The 21,112-nt window shown below is 38.7% G+C and overlaps 1 protein-coding gene across 2 annotated transcripts in view; it reads left to right on the forward strand.

The window, feature by feature from the left end:
• The window catches only part of LOC113076713 (ubiquitin carboxyl-terminal hydrolase 34-like), a 42,942-nt gene extending 23,559 nt beyond the window's left edge, over positions 1-19,383 (forward strand). Inside the window, exons 36-77 of one of the 2 annotated variants that reach the window (XM_026249402.1) lie at positions 59-183; positions 466-618; positions 1,658-1,818; positions 2,042-2,361; positions 3,323-3,486; positions 3,877-3,942; positions 4,025-4,171; positions 4,260-4,316; positions 4,404-4,481; positions 5,312-5,406; positions 5,492-5,664; positions 5,757-5,907; positions 5,997-6,075; positions 6,163-6,216; positions 6,897-6,986; positions 7,070-7,134; positions 7,329-7,404; positions 7,505-7,552; positions 7,670-7,735; positions 8,033-8,113; positions 8,256-8,341; positions 8,467-8,635; positions 8,936-9,010; positions 9,096-9,247; positions 9,403-9,556; positions 9,985-10,029; positions 10,104-10,208; positions 10,297-10,444; positions 11,289-11,593; positions 11,671-12,000; positions 12,789-12,946; positions 13,017-13,095; positions 13,176-13,302; positions 15,553-15,660; positions 15,752-15,856; positions 15,952-16,076; positions 16,157-16,280; positions 16,376-16,455; positions 16,778-16,918; positions 17,037-17,183; positions 17,263-17,419; positions 18,353-19,383. In XM_026249402.1, the coding sequence (XP_026105187.1) occupies positions 59-183; positions 466-618; positions 1,658-1,818; positions 2,042-2,361; positions 3,323-3,486; positions 3,877-3,942; positions 4,025-4,171; positions 4,260-4,316; positions 4,404-4,481; positions 5,312-5,406; positions 5,492-5,664; positions 5,757-5,907; positions 5,997-6,075; positions 6,163-6,216; positions 6,897-6,986; positions 7,070-7,134; positions 7,329-7,404; positions 7,505-7,552; positions 7,670-7,735; positions 8,033-8,113; positions 8,256-8,341; positions 8,467-8,635; positions 8,936-9,010; positions 9,096-9,247; positions 9,403-9,556; positions 9,985-10,029; positions 10,104-10,208; positions 10,297-10,444; positions 11,289-11,593; positions 11,671-12,000; positions 12,789-12,946; positions 13,017-13,095; positions 13,176-13,302; positions 15,553-15,660; positions 15,752-15,856; positions 15,952-16,076; positions 16,157-16,280; positions 16,376-16,455; positions 16,778-16,918; positions 17,037-17,183; positions 17,263-17,419; positions 18,353-19,005 (5,822 nt within the window). In that variant the 3' untranslated portion in view covers positions 19,006-19,383. The remainder of the gene's footprint in view (positions 1-58; positions 184-465; positions 619-1,657; positions 1,819-2,041; positions 2,362-3,322; positions 3,487-3,876; positions 3,943-4,024; positions 4,172-4,259; positions 4,317-4,403; positions 4,482-5,311; positions 5,407-5,491; positions 5,665-5,756; positions 5,908-5,996; positions 6,076-6,162; positions 6,217-6,896; positions 6,987-7,069; positions 7,135-7,328; positions 7,405-7,504; positions 7,553-7,669; positions 7,736-8,032; positions 8,114-8,255; positions 8,342-8,466; positions 8,636-8,935; positions 9,011-9,095; positions 9,248-9,402; positions 9,557-9,984; positions 10,030-10,103; positions 10,209-10,296; positions 10,445-11,288; positions 11,594-11,670; positions 12,001-12,788; positions 12,947-13,016; positions 13,096-13,175; positions 13,303-15,552; positions 15,661-15,751; positions 15,857-15,951; positions 16,077-16,156; positions 16,281-16,375; positions 16,456-16,777; positions 16,919-17,036; positions 17,184-17,262; positions 17,420-18,352) is intronic. The other variant, XM_026249404.1, reaches the window with a different exon arrangement.
• Positions 19,384-21,112: the final 1,729 nt, after the last annotated feature.

Genomic DNA, 21,112 nt, shown 5'->3' on the forward strand with positions numbered 1-21,112 from the left:
TTCTCTGTCATTATTGGTGGTGTTTGATTAATATTTATTATTGTTAATGTCCATGCAGTGACTCATTACTCCATGTGGCTGCTGGTGAGCTGGGCTCACTGCTGTTCTCTGGTGAAGTCCAGCCTGGCTGATAGTGAACATCTGCACGACTGGCTCAAGAAGCTCACGCTGCTCATCCCTGAGGTACACGAATGAATCGCAGGATTTTACCCTTCTCTGAAATTAATTCTATTGATCAAGGACACTAATTAAGGTCACGTAGTATGGCTGTCAAAAATGGCTATTATTAAGTTACATTTTCACATTAAGTTTGCTTTAAGGGTAAACGCCTTTTATGAGTTTATGCATTCTCTGGAAATCAAATTCATGACCTTGGCATTGGCCATTGACTTGGCTCTGCTGCTGGAGCTGCAGGAATGCTGTTTGGGATTGTATTTTTATCCTGTGGTTGTCCTGTATCTGCAGACGGCGGTGCGTCAGGAGGCGTGCAGTGGTCTGTATAAGCTGTCTCTGTCAGGTCTGGAGGGAGGAGAATCCATCAACAGATCCTTCCTGCTGCTCGCTGCGTCCACACTGCTCAAGTTCCTGCCAGACGCACAAGCACTGAAACCCCCGAGAGTGAGTACAAACACTGACAATATCTATGTGACAGTCTTATTTTAGTGTTTTTTTTATTTTTTGTACCGTATATTCTGGACTTCTCAAAATTAATTTGACATGAACCGAGAGAAGACATTACCGTCTACAGCCGTGAGAGGGCGCTCTATGCTGCTCAGTTCTCCTGTAGTCTACACTGAATACATAGTGCGCCCTCTCGTGGTTTTAGACGGTAATGTTTTCTCTTGGTTCTTGGTTCTAAATAAATGCGACTTATAGTCCAGTGCGACTTGTTTTTTCCTCGTCCTTACTTATATTTGGACTGATGCGACTTATACTTAGGTGCGACTTATAGTCCGAAAAATACGGTATGTATGTGTATAAAAATGTATTTTATTTGTATATTTTTGTCCTTCATTTTAATTTTTGTTACATTTTTTGGTAATTACATAATGCTTTGTCTGTGTTTTTTCTTCTAAATAGTCATAAAAAATTTAATAAAATTTTTGTATTTGAATTATTTTATTTCGTTTTTGTAAATTGCATTTTATTGTTTTAAATTATTTTTATTTCAGAGTTGATTTGAGTTGTGTAAACATTTATATGTTTTATCACTTTTGTTTGTGTTGCAAATTTTGTTTATTTATTATTTAGATATAAATTAAAATAAATAATATAAATTATATTACATCACGGCTCGGTTTCACAGATTGGGCTTAGTTTAAACCAGGACTAGGCTTTAGTTAAATTAAGATATTTAGGCATCTTTAATAAAAATGCTTCTTGAGACAGAACAAAGGCACTGACATATTTTAAGATTTTTTCAGTAGATTCAGCTCAAACATGCATTTTAGTCTTGGACTATCCTTAAGCTAGTCTGTGAATCCAGGGTTATATTTCTAATTTTAATTCAACTTCAGCTTTATATCACTGAACACAGATTTCTTTTTTTATAGATTTAGTTAATGATTACAACTCTTCTTAAGTGCTTGCTCAGTGTTCATTTATTGGGTGCGCACTATCTTTAAATGGGAATGTGTGTGTGTTTTCGCCGGTGCAGCTGGAGGACTTTGAGGAGGAGGCCATGTTTCACACCGGCTGTAAGGAGTATTTCTGGCTGCTGTGTAAACTCATTGACAACATCCATGTGAAAGACACCAGTCAGACCACCCTGCTGGACCTGGACGCCCTGGCGCGACACCTGGCCGACTGCATCCGCAGGTCAAACACACTCCTTCTGCTAGGGTTACTGCAGCACTTTCCTTCTGAAACGTGTTACTCACTCCTCCAGTGCACACACAAACTGTATTAGTTAGACAAGAGTGACATTTTAATGGAAAATCACTGGGAACATCATGCTACTAGAAAGTAAATGCATCATTTATCTTTGTAACTACTGTGAAGCCACTGAGCTTTGAGCACGCTGTTGTTTTTCCACCTGCAGTCGTGAGATTTTGGACCAGCAGGACGGAGCGATCGAGGACGACGGTCTGACGGGTCTCCTGCGTCTCGCCACCAGCGTCCTGAAGCACAAGCCTCCCTTTAAGTTTTCTCGAGAGGGTCAGGAGTTCCTCAGGGACACGTATGACCTGCTGTTCCTGCTGCCCAGCCTGAAGGACCGCCAGCAGCCCAAATGCAAGAGTCCCGCGGCCCGCGCCGCAGCCTACGACCTGCTGGTGGAGGTGGTCAAGGGTTCGGTGGAGAACTACAGACTGCTGCACAACTGGGTCATGTCCCAGCACATGCAGGGTGAGCGCCACAACCGTGAGTGTGCTGCAGTGGCTTCCCGTCCCATCCCTGACTTCTGCTGCTTAGGCTGATTAGATTTATGTTAACACTTAATACAATACACTTCCTTATTTAACTTATTTGGTTAAGTACATTAGCTAACATGAGCTAACAATGACAAATACTTCTAAAGCAGTGATCCTCAAATCCAGGTTCCTGCAGAGTTTAGCTCTAGCCCTAATCAAACACACCTGAGTTTGCTAATCAGTGTCTTCAGGATGCTAGGTGTGTTTGATTAGGGTTGGAGCTAAACTCTGCAGGAAAAGTGGATCTCGCGAGCCAGATTTGAGGATCACTGGTCTAAAGCATTAATTAATCACAGTTAATCTTCATTTCAACATTTACTAATGCATTGTTTTTTAAATAAAAACTACAAACTACTGAACTAAGAAGAAACGGGTGTATTTTTATTGAATAACATGAGCAAAGATTCATAAATAGTATAAAAGATGTATTGCTCATAGTTAATGCATCAACTATTGTTTGTGGTGGTGGTGTTTTTTTACATGTAGATGATTTTAGAAACTAAATCATCTTAATTATTAAAGGTTGTCCTCATAAATTGATTTAAGGAAGACTCACTATGCTTTTAAATCTCACATGTATTAAAAAGCACACAAAGTTGACTTATAATTTTTTTATCAGTTTATTGTGTTGTTTACTGTTATTTTATCTTAAATTATTATTATTATTATTTATTTATTTTTTTACTAATTTTAGTAATTCAATTTAAACTCATTTTATGTTCAAAACTTGTAATTTACATTACTTAAATATTATATTATATATATATCATTTTATTTTTGTATTTTCTTTTCAACTAAAACCATTTTAATAGTTTGAGTTTTTAACAATAGCAACACAGAAAAGTCAATACTCATGTATGTGCACGAGTGCCTTGGTTTGATCTTTGGTGTTTTTGTTTGTTTGTTTTTAGCGTCTCATGCTCCGTATAAATGGGATTACTGGCCCCATGATGATGTCAGAGCTGAGTGCCGTTTCGTGGGCTTGACTAACCTGGGCGCCACGTGTTACCTGGCCTCCACCATCCAGCAGCTCTACATGATCCCCGAGGCCAGACAGGCCGTCTTTACCTCTAAAGTGAGTTTACAAAACTGACGGTCTTTTCTGTTTGAACATATATTTTAAAATTTTATTTATTCCTGTGATCAAAGCTGAATTTCCAGCATCATTACTGCAATCTTCAGTGTCACGTGATCCTTCAGAAATCATTTGTAATATGCTGATTTGCTGCTCAGAAAACATTTCTGGTTATTATCAGTTGAAAAAATACATCCTCGCTGATTAAATGCATATATGCAAAAGGCTACTACTGCTATATCATAAATGCACAAAGAAATTACAGGCCATGCGTTACCATCATTTTACCACAGTTGAAATAATTGAAATGTGCATTGGATGCAACACACTGGATGTTGTTGGATTTTTGTATTCTAGTAATATTTGTATATGTCTGTGTTTTATATACAGTATTCAGAGGACATCAAGCATAAGACCACATTGCTGGAGCTGCAGAAGATGTTCACTTATCTAATGGTACGTTACTTTATCAAATCATGTGATGCCCTCTCGTGACTGCAGATGTGATGTGAATCTGTTCTCCGGTGTGCATGTGCAGGAGAGCGAGAGGAAGGCGTACAACCCTCGTCCCTTCTGTAAGACCTACACGATGGACAAACAGCCTCTGAACACAGGAGAGCAGAAAGACATGACCGAGTTCTTCACAGACCTCATCACCAAGATAGAGGAGATGTCCCAGGGCCTGGTACGACAGCCGTCTCTGTGTTTAAAAACAGCTGTGAGCGTGCTTCGTGAAATAGTCCTGGATGTGTAATGTTGCGTTGTCGTTTCAGAAAAACACTGTTAAAACGCTGTTTGGAGGCGTCATCACCAACAATGTGGTTTCACTGGTAAGACCGAGCTGTTCGAACCCGCAGCTCTTGTGTGTACGGTAATGTCTTTCCTGAGTGAGCGTTTGATTGGATATCTGTGTGTAGGACTGTGATCACGTGAGTCAGACGGCGGAGGAGTTTTACACCGTCAGATGTCAGGTGGCTGATATGAAGAACATCTACGTGAGTGTTTCTCTTTCACACACAAACTCATCAGAAGGAAACGTAATGCTCTGTGTACAGGTCACAAAAAGGATCTAAACAGGCTTTTCAATGGCTGATTTTTTAGATGTTATTGTAGATTTTAAAGTACCAATAGCTATTTGTAATTATTAATGCTAAAGCACTATCAATTTAAGCCTGCCGCAGGCTTATTTGAATTGTTTACGGAGTAACTTCTAGTGGCGTTGCTCTGTTTTTATGTGAGTTGATAAGTCTTGCATTGTTATTGGAAAAAATAACAATCAACATGTTTTGGGTGGGTCAGTGGGAAATGGCTAATACTAGTCTTGACTGTAAATAATGCACACAATATTTACACTTTTTTTTTTTTTTTTTTTTTTATCTGCACGTATTTTGTCTGCAAAAAAAACTTTTTCTCATGACAGAGCTTGAAGAGGCCAAAATAAGTATAAGACACAAAGAAATACTGCTCAAGGCCATTTATGTTTGTACCTTGTTGACAAAAACAAGAGTTATATTGCTCTCATAATGTGAGATTATATTACAGAGATTAAATGAGATTAAACCATTATATAAAAAAGCCTTAATTGTGGAAAAAAAAAAAAAAATTTATTTTTTCCCCTATGTATTCCAAATACTGTTTACTGAATATATATTGTGAACTGTAATTTATTCCTGTGATCGAAACTGAATGTGACAGGGTTATCATGTTGGTTATATTAGTAATATGTAATCTAAAGGAGGTGAACAGAGCATTTGAAGAGTCACACCGTATCGAGCCCTAAAACTACTATAAAGTCATCATCCGTGTCTTCGTCTCTGTGCTGCAGGAGTCTCTGGACGAGGTGACCATTAAGGACACTCTGGAGGGTGATAACATGTACACCTGCTCTCAGTGTGGGAAGAAGGTCCGCGCTGAAAAACGGTACAGTTTGCTCTCTTCCTCCTCTCTGAGAGCTGGAATCTCTCTGTGCAGTGTTTTCTGACAGCTGTCTGTGTGTGTCTCTCAGAGCTTGTTTTAAGAAGCTCCCGCGGATCTTGAGCTTTAACACCATGCGCTACACGTTCAACATGGTGACCATGATGAAGGAAAAAGTGAACACGCACTTTTCTTTCCCGCTGCGGCTCGACATGACGCCGTACACCGAGGACTTCCTCATGGCTAAAGGAGACCGGAAGGAAGGTAGAGCGAATTATTCTTTTGTCTTGCTGCTGAAACACTGTTTTTATATCACATTTGTCTCCTCCAATCAGCTAACGTGATCTCATGTGCAGGTTTCCTTGATGACAGTGATGCCAAAGTGGCGGAGAGTTACGAGTATGACCTCATCGGTGTGACGGTGCACACGGGCACGGCGGACGGCGGCCATTATTACAGCTTCATCCGGGACATCGTCAACCCTCACGCTTACCGCAATAACAGATGGTGAGCGTCCACACTGAACCGTTTCAGCCCAAAGTCTGCAAGTGATCGCTGACCGTATGTGTTTGTGATGATGTCATTTCCTGTTGCAGGTATCTGTTTAACGATGCAGAGGTGAAGTCGTTTGATTCGGCCCAGCTGGCCTCGGAGTGTTTTGGTGGAGAGATGACAGTAGGTCCTCCTATAAGCGTTTAGGATAAACTCATATAAATACATAAATGTTGGTGTAAATAAAAAAATGCTCTCATCTCATTCTAGACAAAAACATATGACTCTGTCACAGACAAGTTCATGGATTTCTCCTTTGAGAAGGTTGGTTTTGTGATTAATATTTATTCTAGAACAACAGAACAATAATCTAAATATAACCTGAATATGAATTGATTATCATAATCATTTTATTTTACATATGAATTGTAATTATTATAGTAAAAGTAATGCATTCTTTGTACATTCATATTTTATTTAACCTGTTAACTGCCACTTAATTTTTGAACATAGACTTGAAAGTGCATGAATTTTTATAATTCATGACTGAAAAGATTTTGCAACATGATTTTAATGCAATGTTTGAATTTAAACTGGGTTTCAAAGTATGTATTTTGAGATTTTAAGTGTTCAAGTGATGTATAATTTCTGATGATTTCTAAAGTGTGAAAGAGAAAAAGGCAACAAAGACGACTGATATGATGTAGGTTTCTGAGGGGCACTCTTGCCATAAATTAATCGTACTTTTCCTACATCATTTTTAACAAAACAGATTGGTAAAATATCTATTTAGGAGTCTTAGACTTTTCCAACTATACATAGTTTGTCATACTTAGATCAGGATTTAATTGTAATACAGTGAAGTACATGTAGGGAGCCCACCGAAGGCATGGGTGACAGTTAACAGGTTAATTAGGTATTTAATATTATAGTAATTATTAGTATTATTTAAATAAGTCTTGCTTGAGCTTTTGCAATCCTCAGAAATGCTTTGCCTTCTTCAGACCCACAGTGCCTACATGCTGTTCTACAAGAGAGTGGAGGAGGAGAATGAGAAGGACTTGACCTTTGACATCTCTCCTGACCTTCTGGAGGTACAGCCCTCACCCGTCAGTCTTCACTGCACACACACCTGAGCGTTTCACTGCCCGCTCATCTCTCTCTGTCTCTCTCACAGTGGATCTGGCACGACAACATGCAGTTTCTCCAGGACAAGAACATCTTTGAACACACATACTTCGGGTAAGAGAGCGGTCACAAAACTATGTCTTTGATAACTCTTGAATTATTATTTGATTTTTATGCATGGTGATATACATTCTGCTCTTGTGTTCTCATCTTTACTTTTAGTTTATTTTTTCAATGTAAAAACCGTTTGATTTCTAAATGTGTGTAAATGCTCTGTCCTCTCGTTCTCTTGTGTTGTTTCTCTGTAGTTTTATGTGGCAGCTGTGCAGCAGTATTCCCAGCACTTTACCCGATCCTAAATCCGTGTCGCTCATGACGGCTAAAGTGAGTCTAACTGATGAAATGGCATCCTTTAGATGAATCCTTTAGAGTTTCTGTCCACGAGGTGCATGAATCGAGATGTTTTCCTCTCTTTCTCTCACAGCTCAGCACATCGTTTGTTCTGGAGACATTCATCCACTCCAAAGAAAAGGTGAGATGGACTGTTATCTTCTTTTCTTCTTTTGTAATCTACCGGAGACATTTTCAGCAGTGTTTCAGTAATTGTTTGTTATTGCAATGAAACATTTCATTCTTTTTTTCCTCTCAGCCCACAATGCTGCAGTGGATTGAACTCTTGACCAAACAGTTTAACAATAGCCAAGCTGCCTGCGAGGTAACACACACACACACACACACACACACACACACACACACAGTGGTTTCCATGTTTTATAGGAACATTCCACAGACATAGTGGTTTTTATATACTGTAAACACCTAATCCTACCCTTCAAACAAAACTGCATTTTTAGGTTAGGTTTCCTTCATGTGGACCGAAAAAAAGAGAACTTGTTTCCCCTGCTCTGTAAAATCACTAGAGCCAAAAGAATGGAGAGAGCTGATGAGATCACTAGGGTTGATGGGTAATGCTGTTTTGGAGATCACTGTGTCTGTGTTTTTGTGTGCGCAGTGGTTTTTGGATCAGATGGCAGATGATAACTGGTGGCCAATGCAGATTCTCATCAAGTGTCCCAATCAGATTGTACGTCAGGTGAGTGTCACATAAACACCTTTATTTAAAGGCTTCTCTTAAATGAAGATTATTATTATTATTAACAGAAACCCACGCCCTTCCCCTATAAGAAAACATTTGCATTTACGAAACTAGTTAATGTGCTGCTGTGATGTTGCAGATGTTTCAGCGGTTGTGTATTCACGTGATCCAGCGGCTCAGACCGGTCCACGCTCACCTGTACCTGCAGCCGGGCATGGAGGACGGGTGTGTGACGTCTTCCTCTGATGCCAGATAACCATCCTGTCCTCAAGTCTCCAAACAAACATGCTGTGATCCTGTGAAATCCTTCTGGGGACGTTCTCATTTGTGTTGTTCTGCTCTGTGTGCAGCTCTGATGATATGGACGGGCCGGTGGAGGACATCGGCAGCCGCTCCTGCGTGACGCGCTTCGTCAAAACACTGCTGTCAATCATGGAGCACGGAGTGAAGCCGCACAGCAAACATCTGACCGAATACTTTGCCTTTCTATACGAGTTTGCCAAAATGGGAGAAGAGGAGGTAACGGCTGTTTAAGCATTTATTAATTTACTTATTTATATTTATTTTTTACTTTTTAAAAATGTAATTGTATTTATTTTACCTACTTATTTAACGTATGTATTTATTTAATTTACGCGTGCATGCATTTTATTTATTTACTTATTTAACTTAGTTATTTAAAAAAAAATATTTAAAAAAATATATATATTAAAAAAAATAATTTATAAAAATTAGTAAGATTAATTAAAATTTAAATAGTATACATTTATAAAAATAATTTCTTCTTTTTAATAAAATTATATTTTTTTGTCTTCACAGAGTCAGTTCCTCTTGTCTTTGCAAGCCATTTCTATAATGGTGCATTTCTACATAGGCACTAAAGGACCCGAAAATGTGAGTGGCGTCTCATCAAGTCTTGATCTTCTCTGATTCAGGCTTTCCCTGATCTCAGATCATAACGTCCATCTCTCTGTCTCAGCCTCAGGTGGAGGTGTTATCAGAGGAGGAGGAGGGTGAGGAGGATGAAGAGGAGGACATCCTGTCACTGGCGGAGGAGAAGTACCGTCCGGCCGCTCTGGAGAAGATGATCGCTCTCATAGCTCTGCTGGTGGAGCAGTCCAGATCTGAGAGGTACAAAGCATATCATATTTCACTCCAAAAGGATCATAGTTCACCTTCAAATTCTTTCAAAGAAAATGAAACCTATTTTAGGGCTGTTAAAGACACCGGACAGAGTTTTTACTGTAATAGAGGAGTAATCTCTGACCATTCGTCTCTGTCTGTAGACACTTGACTCTGTCTCAGAGTGACATGGCTGCGCTGACCGGAGGAAAAGGTTTCCCCTTCCTGTTCCAACACATCAGAGACAGCATCAACATCAGACAGACCTGCAACCTCATATTCAGCCTCTGCAGATACAACAACCGTCTGGCTGAACACGTACGATACACACACTTCTAGTGTTTCTAGATGAAGCTCATTATAACACTTCCTCCAGTCTTCAGGGTCACATGATCCTTCAGAAGTCATGCTGATTTTCTGCATTAAGAAATATATAGATTTTACTATTATCAACGTATGCTCCTTCATAATTTAAGTAGGTTTTGATTAATAGAAAGCATTTTTTGAAATGGGAATCTTTTGTAACATTATTAATGTCTTTACTGTCACTTTCAATCAATTTGATGCACTCGCTCAACATTACAAAAAAAAGATAAGAATAAAAAAATTTTTAAACACATTTTTGAACAGTAGTGTACCTTAGTTCTTGGAAAAGTCTTTGTGCTCAGATTATAGCTAAGCATGCAAGCAGTTATATCAAACGAACGGCACAAGATCTGATGGTTTGTGTTCTTCTGCCGGTGTAGATCGTGTCGATGCTGTTCACCTCCATCGCTAAACTGACTCCAGAGGTAAGTCCAGCTCTCACTGCCATTCTTCTTTTATTCTTACACACACTAACTAACATTTTGCGTGTGTCTGACAGGCGGCGAATCCGTTCTTCAAGCTGCTGACGATGCTGATGGAGTTTGCTGCCGGTCCTCCAGGAATGCCCTCGTTTGCGTCCTACATCCTGCAGAGGATCTGGGAGGTACATCTGTCCACACACAGTCCGTCTCTCTTCTGCTTTCTCTCCTCTCCACTGAAACGCTGTTTTACCACCTGCCTCTGTCTGTCAGGTGATCGAGTATAACCCGTCTCAGTGTTTGGACTGGTTGGCCGTCCAGACGCCGCGTAATAAGCTGGCTCACAGCTGGGTCCTGCAGAACATGGAGAACTGGGTGGAGAGGTTTCTGCTGGCGCACAACTACCCACGAGTCCGAACATGTAAGAACACACAATCTACACACACACACACACACACACCTATATATATATAAATATGGAGCAGTAAAGATGTTTTCAACATTGATAATAATAAGGAATGTGTCTTGAGCTGCAAATCAGCATATTAGATTGATTTCTGAAGGATCATGTGACGCTGAAGACTGGAGGAATGATGCTGAAAATTACATTTTAAAATACATTACAGTAGAAAAGTGTTACTTTAAATTGTATTAATATTTCACAGTATTTTTACTATATTTTTAATCAAAAAGCCTTGGCAAGCTAATAAGACTTATATTATAGTTTTTGTTTATATTTTTATTGTTTTCATTTTTTTTTTAATTTCATCAATTTTGTAATTTTTTTTGTGTTGACATTTGTATTAGTTTATTTTCTTTAAAAATATGACTGTATAGTTTTTATGTTTGTTTTAGTTATTTTAATACTTCAACTAAGGCTTAAAAAAATGAGAACTGTTGTCTTACTGTAATAAAACAGTAATTTTATTTATTATAGTATGAATTTTATACATTTTTTATTTTATTATATTTATTATAAGTTTTTGGATTTTATAACTAATTAACAATATTTTTTTTTTCTTCGGGTTTAGTTAATAATAATAACTCCAGACTTGCAGTAGTAGAATAGTAGTGTATATATGAATACACATTATAAGACCATCAAGAACTACACACATGCTTAAAAATATCTGAATGTTCCTTAAAAAACATTTAATGCATCCCCACAAACATCTACAAAATAGATAGCTAGTTTTATTTTTATAGTAATATATCTTTGCTTGATAAAATGTCAGATTTGATGTTATTTTGTGACTCTCTCTCAGCGGCGGCGTATCTGCTGGTGTCTCTCATCCCGAGCAACTCGTTTCGTCAGATGTTCCGCTCCACGCGCTCCCTTCACATCCCCACACGGGACCTCCCGCTGAGTCCCGACACCACCGTGGTTCTCCACCAGGTCTACAACCTGCTGCTGGGTCTGCTGGGCCGGGCCAAGCTCTACGTGGACGTGCCGGTGCACGGGACCACCAAACTAGTGCAGTACTTCAGCTTCATGACCTACTGCCTCATCTCCAAAACTGAGAAGCTCATGTTCTCCAGCTACTTCATGGACCTCTGGAACCTCTTCCAGGTACTTCACGTGCAGATGAAAGCATTTCTAGGTGCTCATATGATGCATATTCATGCGTCTCTCTCTCGATCACACAGCCCAAGTTATCAGAGCCAGCCATCGCCACGAATCACAACAAACAAGCGCTTCTGTCCTTCTGGTATAACGTCTGCGTGGACTGCAGTGAGAACGTGCGTCTCATCATCCAAAACCCTGTCGTCACTAAAAACATCGCCTTCAACTACATCCTGGCCGACCACGACGATCAGGAGGTGGTGCTGTTCAACCGCGGGATGCTGCCGGCGTACTACGCCATCCTGCGCATGTGCTGCGAGCAGTCGCCCGCCTTCACCCGCCAGCTGGCGTCCCACCAGAACATACAGTGGGCCTTCAAAAATCTCACGCCCCACGCCAGCCAGTACCCAGGGGTGAGCACAGCACCTACACTCCTTCACTACCAAAGTTATTACATGAAATATGATCAAACACGTTTTTTTTCTTTTTCTTATGGCACAGTTTATCAGTAACTAGGGGGTTAGTTCGTTTTTGTTGTCGTTTTTACATTTTTGACAGTCTCTTCTGCTCAAGGCTGCATTCATTTGATCAAAAATACAGTTTCAGAAAAATGTAATGTTGTAAAATATTAAATAACTCTTTTCTGTTTTAATATAATTTAAAACGTTATTTATTTCTGTGATGGGGTCCTTTCGAAATCTTTCTAGTATGCTGATTTGAAATGGCAAACTTTTTTAACATTATAAATGTCTTTAGTGTCTCTTTTAAATAATTTAATTTGTCTGTGGGGATTTTTTTTATTAAACATTTACTTTATACATTTTTGTGTATTGGTTTAAATTATTTGTACATATTTTAAATAGTATAAATAATGTTTATGGCTATAAAAATTGAATCAAATCAGTGTTTAAATGCTCAAATCTTGTCCCAAATTTTTATAACAGGTTTGCAAATTTTTTTTTATCTCAAATGAAATAAAGCACTGCATAAAATAATACTACTTTATTATTATAGTTTGACATCCTAAAGTGTATAAACCACATTTTCCAAGAGTTCACTGAACATTTTATGTTACTCTTCAGAGTTTTAAGCTTCAAGTGCCTCCTGTTTCTCACTGTGTCTCTGTCTGAAGGAATATGAATGTTTTAAGCTTTAATTCAGTTCACATCGATAACACGGTGTTGTTTGTCTTTCTCTGCAGGCGGTGGAGGAGTTGTTTAACCTGATGCAGTTGTTTGTGGCTCAGAGGCCTGATATGAGAGAGGAAGAGCTGGAGGACGTGAAGCAGTTTAAGAAGACCACCATCAGCTGTTACCTGCGCTGTCTGGACGGACGCTCCTGCTGGACCACTCTCATCAGGTACACACACACGCTATTAAGTATTTAACAAGACCTTTTCATTCATACTAATCTCTGTGTGTACTCTCAGTGCCTTCCGTATACTGCTGGAGAACGATGAGGACCGACTGCTGGTGGTGTTCAACAGAGGACTCATCCTCATGACTGAGGTATTCACAGTCTCACTCTTTTCATTCGTCTTCATTTCTAATGGACTGTCGTATAGTATTAAACCTTTCTCTGTCTGCAGTCCTTCAACACCCTACACATGATGTACCATGAGGCCACTGCGTGTCACGTGACCGGTGATCTGGTGGAGCTGCTGTCTATTTTCCTGTCTGTTTTAAAGGCAGCGCGGCCCTACTTACAGCGCAAAGGTAGTGCATAACCCATAATACACCACACACTTCACTGAAGTTTATGATTACCCATAATGCATATTAAACAAATAACTCCAGGCTTCTTCATTATTTATGGACCATAACATGCTATACAGAAGCTATGTTATCGATAATGCACCATACACAATACAAAATTACTAATTTACCCTTAATACACCTACACTTGCAGTACAAGTACTCATTATGCATAATGCACCCTACCATGCAATGCAAAAGTACTGTATTACCCATAATGCACCTGAATAATCAATAATAAAGTAAACCATAACCCGAAAGCCTGCAATGCAAAACTGCTTGTTACCCTTAATGCACCTTAACATGCAGTACACCAATACTCATTACCATTTAAGGATTAATTCACGCAAAAAATGAAAATTACCCCATGATTTACTCCTAGGTGTGTATGACTTTCTTCCTTCAGACAAATCCAATCGGAGTTAGATAAAAAAAAAATTCCTGGCTCTTCCAACAGTCCAAAAGAAGTCTAATAAAGCGCATCCATAAAAAGCCTCACATGGCTCCAGGGGGTTAATAAAGAAAATCGATGCGTTTTTGTTAGAAAATATCTATTTAAATCATATTTAAAATTTTATGATCAATAATCTCCAACTTCCGCTAACTGTCTTAAAGCACAAGCCGTGTAAGTATTTTTTTCCTGCATAACTATATTTAAATATCTGATGACTTAATACGTGCAATGCATCTTTATTCCTTCATTCATTGAAAACAATAGTTTTAAGAATATGGTTGAGATTGCGAATATGAGCCAGATGCTGAATGTACTGTGGAAGTGCGCTCTGACGATGACAGCAATGGTAACATCATCTTTTCAAACTGAATCCTTTAAAGTTTCAAAAGGTAACAAAATATGCTTTATTTTATTCTTCTGTAATTGTTCTTAAAATATCAAGAGAGTTAAAAGTCATTTAAGGGTTAACAAGCAATGCAAAAGTACTCATTACCCATAATGCATCTTAACAAGCATTACAAAAGTACTCATTACACACAATGCACCTTAAGCAATGCAAAAGTACTCATTACCCATAATGCACAAAAAGCAATGCAAAAGGACTCATTACTTATAATGCACCATAAGAAACAATGCAAAAGTACTCATTACCCACAATGCACCTTAACAAGCATTGAAAAAAGTACTCATTACCCATAATGTACCTTAACAGGCACTGAAAAAGTACTCATTACCCATAACGCATCTTAACAAGCATTACAAAAGTTCTCATTACCCATAATGCATCTTAACAACCATTACAAAAGTACTCATTACCCATAATGCATCTTAACAACCATTACAAAAGTACTCATTACACACAATGCACAAGAAGCAATGCAAAGTACTCATTACCCATAATGCACAAGAAGCAATGGAAAAGTACTCATTACCCATATTGCACCTTAACAAGCACTGAAAAAGTACCCATTACCCATAATGCACCTTAACAAGCACTACTAAAGTACTCATTACCCATAATGCATCTTAACAAGCTTTACAAAAGTATTCATTACCCATAATGCACAAGAAGCAATGCGAAGTACTCATTACCCATAATGCATCTTAACAAGCATTACAAAAGTACTCATTACCCACAGTGCACCTTAACAAGCATTGGAAAAAGTACTCATTACCCATAATGCAACTTAACAAGCATTACAAAAGTACTCATTACCTATAATGCTTTTTAACAAGCATTACAAAAGTACTCATTACAAACAATGCACCTTAAGCAATGCAAAAGTACTCATTACCCATAATGCTCAAGAAGCAATGCAAAAGTACTCATTACCCATAATGCACCTTAACAAGCACTGAAAAAGTACTCATTACCCATAATATAATTTAAGAAGTGTTGCAAAGTAGTCATTAAGTAAAATACTAGAAAAAAAGCACACGCTGCACACTCTCAAAAATCACAAGCGAGATTGGTGAGCAATGCAGGCAATTTACTGAAAAAACAATGCAAACATTTCAGTCACATGTTGAGCTAACAATGCTGGAACAGGAGCTACCTTGATGCAATGCAAAAATACTCATTACCCATAATGCACCTTAATGTTCAGTGCAAAAATACTCACTACCATAATGTTCCTAAAGAAATAATACTGAAGTACCTCATTTCCCATAATGCATCTTATGAAATACAAAAAGTAGTCAATAACCCATAATGCACTTGTATGTCTCAATCCCTGCTGATTTGTGTCCATCTGTAGATGTGAAGCAGGCGTTGATCCAGTGGCAGGAGAGGATTGATTTCGCTCATAAGCTGCTGACGCTGCTGAACTCTTACAGTCCACCGGAGCTGCGTAACGCCTGTCTGGGTGAGTTTCCACATCCACGAAACAAACACACCGCACTCCAAATGAACTGAAGCAGCAGATGAATGTGATCTGAATGCATGTTTATTCTCAGATGTGCTGAAGGAGCTGGTGCTCTTGAGTCCTCATGACTTCCTGCACACGCTCGTGCCCTTCCTGCAGCACAACCACTGCACCTACCACCACAGCAACATCCCCAGTGAGTCCCGCCGAAACCTTCAGACGCACAACACTGATCATCATCATCACCATCACCATCATGATGTGTAACACTGTCTGTGTGTGTGTTTGCAGTGTCGTTTGGCCCGTACCTGCCCTGTAGAGAGAATATCAAGCTGATGGGCGGAAAGAACAACATTCGTCCTCCCAGACCGGAGCTCAACATGTGTCTGCTGCCCTCGATGGTGGAGACCAGTAAGGTGTGTACGAGACCAACGCACGAGTCCTGTCACACGCTGAGCTTTAGTTATTCATCAAGTGGGTTTTGTGTTTCCTGTAGGGTAAGGATGAGGTGTATGACAGGATGTTGTTGGACTACTTCCTGTCCTATCATCAGTTCATTCACCTGCTCTGTCGAGTCGCCATCAACTGTGAGAAGTTCACCGAGACTCTGGTGAAACTCAGTAAGGATGGCTCGCTCTCTAAAGCTCAGTTCGACTCTGTGTGTGTGTGTGTGTGTGTGTGTGTGTGCTGATGGTGTTTATTCACCTGTGTGCAGGTGTGTTGATAGCATATGAAGGACTTCCTTTACACCTGGCTCTCTTTCCAAAACTATGGACAGAACTCACTCAGTCTCAGGTGAAATCTTCTCAGTCGTCTCTCACACACACATGAAACAGTAACAACTAGACGTCATGCTTTACCATAATTTAAATCACTGTCATGCATAGTTTTAAAATATTTAATCTATTTGTAATTCATTTAGAATTAAAACTCTTTACATTATTTAATTTAACAATATTGATATTTAATATTAAATCTGTGGTATATTGAATTGTTCTTTTAAATATAGAGGTGGCCTTTAAGCAGCAGATATTTCAGGGAAATGGCTATAAGCACAAAGCCGTGTCATCCAATCAGAAGTGAGAGTCAGATGTGTGTGTGTTCTGGTCTCTGTCAGTGTGCGATGGCTCAGTCGTGTGTGAAGCTGTTGTGTGAAGATCCAGCGTTTGGAGAATACATGAAATGCATCCTGATGGACGAGAGAAACTTCCTCAACAACAACATCGCCTACTCCTTCCTCACCTGCTTCTTACATAAAGTAAATACTCCTCTAGTTCTGATGCAGCTTTACTGTAATCATGGCTTCATCTTCTCTAGTCCTGAAGTAACCACACCACTCTCTTGCAGTCTGAAACTTGATTTGTGTGTGTGTTTAGGTTCAGGTGCAGGTGTTATCTGGCCAAAGCTGCTCGAATCTCGTCAACGTGTTGGTGACCAACCTACTGAACGAGTACCACAGCCTGCAGCCTGAGCTGACCAATCAGAGAGCAGAGATGAGCAAGACCAGCAGCCTCCTGAACGCAGTCAGTACAGCTCCTCCTCACGTCTCAGTCAGCGCTCCAGTGCTCTTTATTCATCCGTCTCTCTCTGTGTCTGTTGAAGGATCTGCGTGCACTGCTGCTGGTGCTGTCGGTTTACGCCCCTCAGCAGCTGGACCCTGCTTTAGGCCCCGCTCTACAGGAACTGCTGTCCAAATGCAGACTGTGTCTGCAGCACCGCACCACATTAGAGAGAGAGGCCAAGGAACGCAAAGACAAAGGTGTCAATACAAGCTCAAATACACTTATATCACTGCCATGCATGGCTTTGAATTATTACAAAATATATAATACATTATATTAATAATTTAATTAACTAATATCATAATGTAAAAAAATAACATTTTTATTAATAATTTTAATTTATTTAGAAAAATGGTAGCAACCGCTATGAGAACAAAAAAAGGAAGAATGTATTTCTTGTACATCATGGCTTTGAGTAATTCTATTTATAATAATAATAATTTATTATTATTATGTAGTTTATTATAAAATGGTAGTAACAACTAGGGGTACAAAAAGGAAGAATGTTTTTCTTGAACCTCATTGATTTAAACTATTTTATTTAAAATAATGATAATAATGTATTATTATTGTTATTATGCAATTAATCATTATTATTATTATTATTATTATGCAGTTGATTAATAAAATGGTAGTAACAGCTAAGAGTACAAAAAGGATTTCTGAAGCATCTTCCAAATTACCAAAAGTACATTTTAAACAATAAATAAATAACATTTTTAAATGATCATGATACTTGTATTTATAGAGTGCTTTGCAGGGTACTCAATTTTTTTTAAGTATTCAAAAATAAAATTATAATTCATTAGATATTTAAAAATAAGTATGATATATAATATGATATTTTTTATTAGGGTATTAGATGTGTATTATATTAGGGTTGTCGAATGACATGTGTGTGTACTGTATATATTTATTATGTATATATAAATTCACACATACAAAATGGATGTTGTATTTTTTATACATGAGTAATAATAATTACAGAGCACTTTGTGACTCAACAATAATTACACATTACAAATAGTCCTAAAAAGGCCTAATTTTTTAATCATGACACTGATCATGTTTACTCATAATGCATCACTGTGTGTGTGTTGCTTCATTTTATTCCTCTGTCTGTCTGGCAGTGGAAGAGGAAGGAGTCACTCCAGTGAAGCGCCGGCGGGTGAGCAGCAGTGCAGACGATCGGCCGGCTGACAGCAGCGTTTGCCCTCCATCTACTTCCTCCTCATTGGCTCCCTGCTCAGAGCAGAAGGCGGAGCCAGGAGAGGCGTTAACGCCCACCAGCACTTCGGACACTGAAACCCAAGACTCCTCCCTCATCGACCCGGGAGTGGAAAATGACCCGCCCTCTCCCGACAGCGCTTCCCTCGAGGAGAAGAAAATGGATGTTTCTTCATCATCATCATCCTCATCTTCGTCATCCTCCTCCTCCCTTCCCGAAGCGTTCGGCCGAACAGATGAACCTCCACCGCAGATAGCTGTAAGAGAGGAGGAGGAAGAGGAGGATGGGCGGAAGGAAGTGCAAGAGCAGGAGGCGGAGCCAGAGCAGGAGGAAGTGCCCTCCACTTCCTCCTCCTCCGCAGACTCAGTGCTTTTACTCTCCAGCCTACCGGATTCTGTCGAGGGGCGGAGCTGCTTACTCCAGGAGGCGGAGTCAGGCGGGTGTGGCCACGCCCCCATGCAGGATGCTCTGGAGATGCTGTCGCGCACAGTGGAGGCCACTATCGCTGTGGTTGCCAAACTTTCAGACGGAACGACACGCCCCGCGGCTTTGTGACGTGAAAACGCATTTCACGTTTTTCCGTTCGCCATGATGTTCAGTTTTGTCTTTTTACGAGTAATTGAAGTCCAACTTTTTTTTTCCTCTCTTCCCGCCCTTTGGCCTCGCTCTTCATCGGTTTCATGTTGCAACACAAAAAGTTCTGTTTCCGGATCCAGAAAACTGAGCTTCGTATTAATTGAACAGAACGAAAAACCAACTGAAGCGTCTTTTTGTCCAAGGGCAGTTTTTTTTCTTTTTTAAACCATGATTTTGTTGGTTTCTTTGTTTTGAAGTGGTTTGTTTTCGAGGCTGCAGTGAAACGGGGAAAAGGTTTACAACGTTTTAGTCCCATCAGTGCATAATTTAATTTGCGTTTTTATTCGCGTGTATTATTTTTATTATAACGATTGTCTTCTGTGCCAGTTTTGTACTTACACTTGTGAGGCTGAGACGGCCTTGCTGTGTTTTTTTTCTCTGTGGTGGATATCAAAAACTATGTTTACTTTGTACATTGAAAAGAGAGAACGAACCACAAGAACCTTGATTCTGTTAAGAATCTTCTAGATGTTGCCTGGCTTTGTAAATGAGATGGTTAAAAAAATATATATATTTCTGTAAGATATATGTATACAGTATATATCCATTCAAGTGCAGTATACTGTATATATAAATCTACTGTGTGTGTATATATATATATATATATATATATATATATATATATATATATATATATATATATATATATATATATATATATATATATATACCTACGTTGTGTATATAGAAACTTACGGTGCTCTTTTCAGGCTCAGAACATTTGTGGCTGGAATATTGCACATTTGATGGAACAGTTGGAGCTCTATTTTATTTACCGAAATACATTCCATAATCTATTGGATGTCATTCTTCTCGTTCTCTGTATTTGATTTCTCAGTCTTTGTTTTGATTTATTTTAATATAGGATATAACTTAATAAAATTTTAATATGATTTAATTATGAATCGAGTCCAAAAAAGCAGGTTGTCGGGTGAATTTTTCTTTTTCTATTTCCCCTTTCTGTTGTGAGTGTAACTAGTGTCTAAGAGGGCTGTGTTCAAAATATAATACATAACTTACAATACACAATAGTGAACACCACATACTTCCCTTTTTTCCTGTAAACATTTCAGATGTTAATATGCAGCATTGTTTACCAGAAACATTTAATTTATTTTAACATTTCAGAAATACTACTGGTTTTTATATTTTTAACGCACACAAATTATTAAATTTTTTTGTACAAATGCCTCAACATTGACTTTCAATTCAGGTGGATCTAAAATATTTGCATATGCAACTGTTGTCTACAAAAATGTAAGTGTACAAAAAGTAGTAGTGTGCTAGTATGCTTATCTGTGCAACCCAAAGCACAAACTGGTGTAAAGGGTGCTAAAGCTCAAACTCCACAAAACTCTTGAAACCACAGCTGTGGATTGTCCTGTGATAAATACACACGTCCACAATGGTTAAGAAACATTTTCAAAAAATTTAATCATTCTAAAAAGGTATTTACATCATCAAAGATACAAATTAAACTGTAGCTGAGACGGTTAAAGTGCGAAAGCCTACTGTTGTCTGTAAGCAGGTTTTGGGACATCCTAGTCCCTTTGACAATGTTAAAAATCAAAATTTCTTAAAAGAAAGGAAAACATGTATACAAAGGAGTTTTTTTTTTTTTTACTCTTTTCTAAAAAAAACAGGTGAGTTTAAGACAGCAGCTTAACTGAAATGAAACCTAGAAGTGACTAATGTTGCAAATGCTACATGGGCAGCAAGCATAAACGTTGATTTTATAATATAGTAGTTTATATAGAGTATATTTATAGTCAACATTTCTCTGTCTTGTCACAATACATTATGGGATTTGCTTGTATCTTTTGGACGCCTTAAAATGCGACTCACTATGTTAAGAAACAGAGCTTTAATAGTGTGTCCGAATTTATTTTAAAACACATGAAGTCATATAATGACAAATATTGAGGAGGTTTGATCCATGGGGATGATTTCAGAAGGCAGAGGTGCTGCTTCCATTTCTCAAATCTGCATCATTTTCGGAATTCGTCTCAGGCTCACGTGTGTTACT

This window comes from Carassius auratus, unplaced genomic scaffold (genome assembly GCF_003368295.1).
Source record: "Carassius auratus strain Wakin unplaced genomic scaffold, ASM336829v1 scaf_tig00021008, whole genome shotgun sequence".
Taxonomy (NCBI): domain Eukaryota; kingdom Metazoa; phylum Chordata; class Actinopteri; order Cypriniformes; family Cyprinidae; genus Carassius; species Carassius auratus.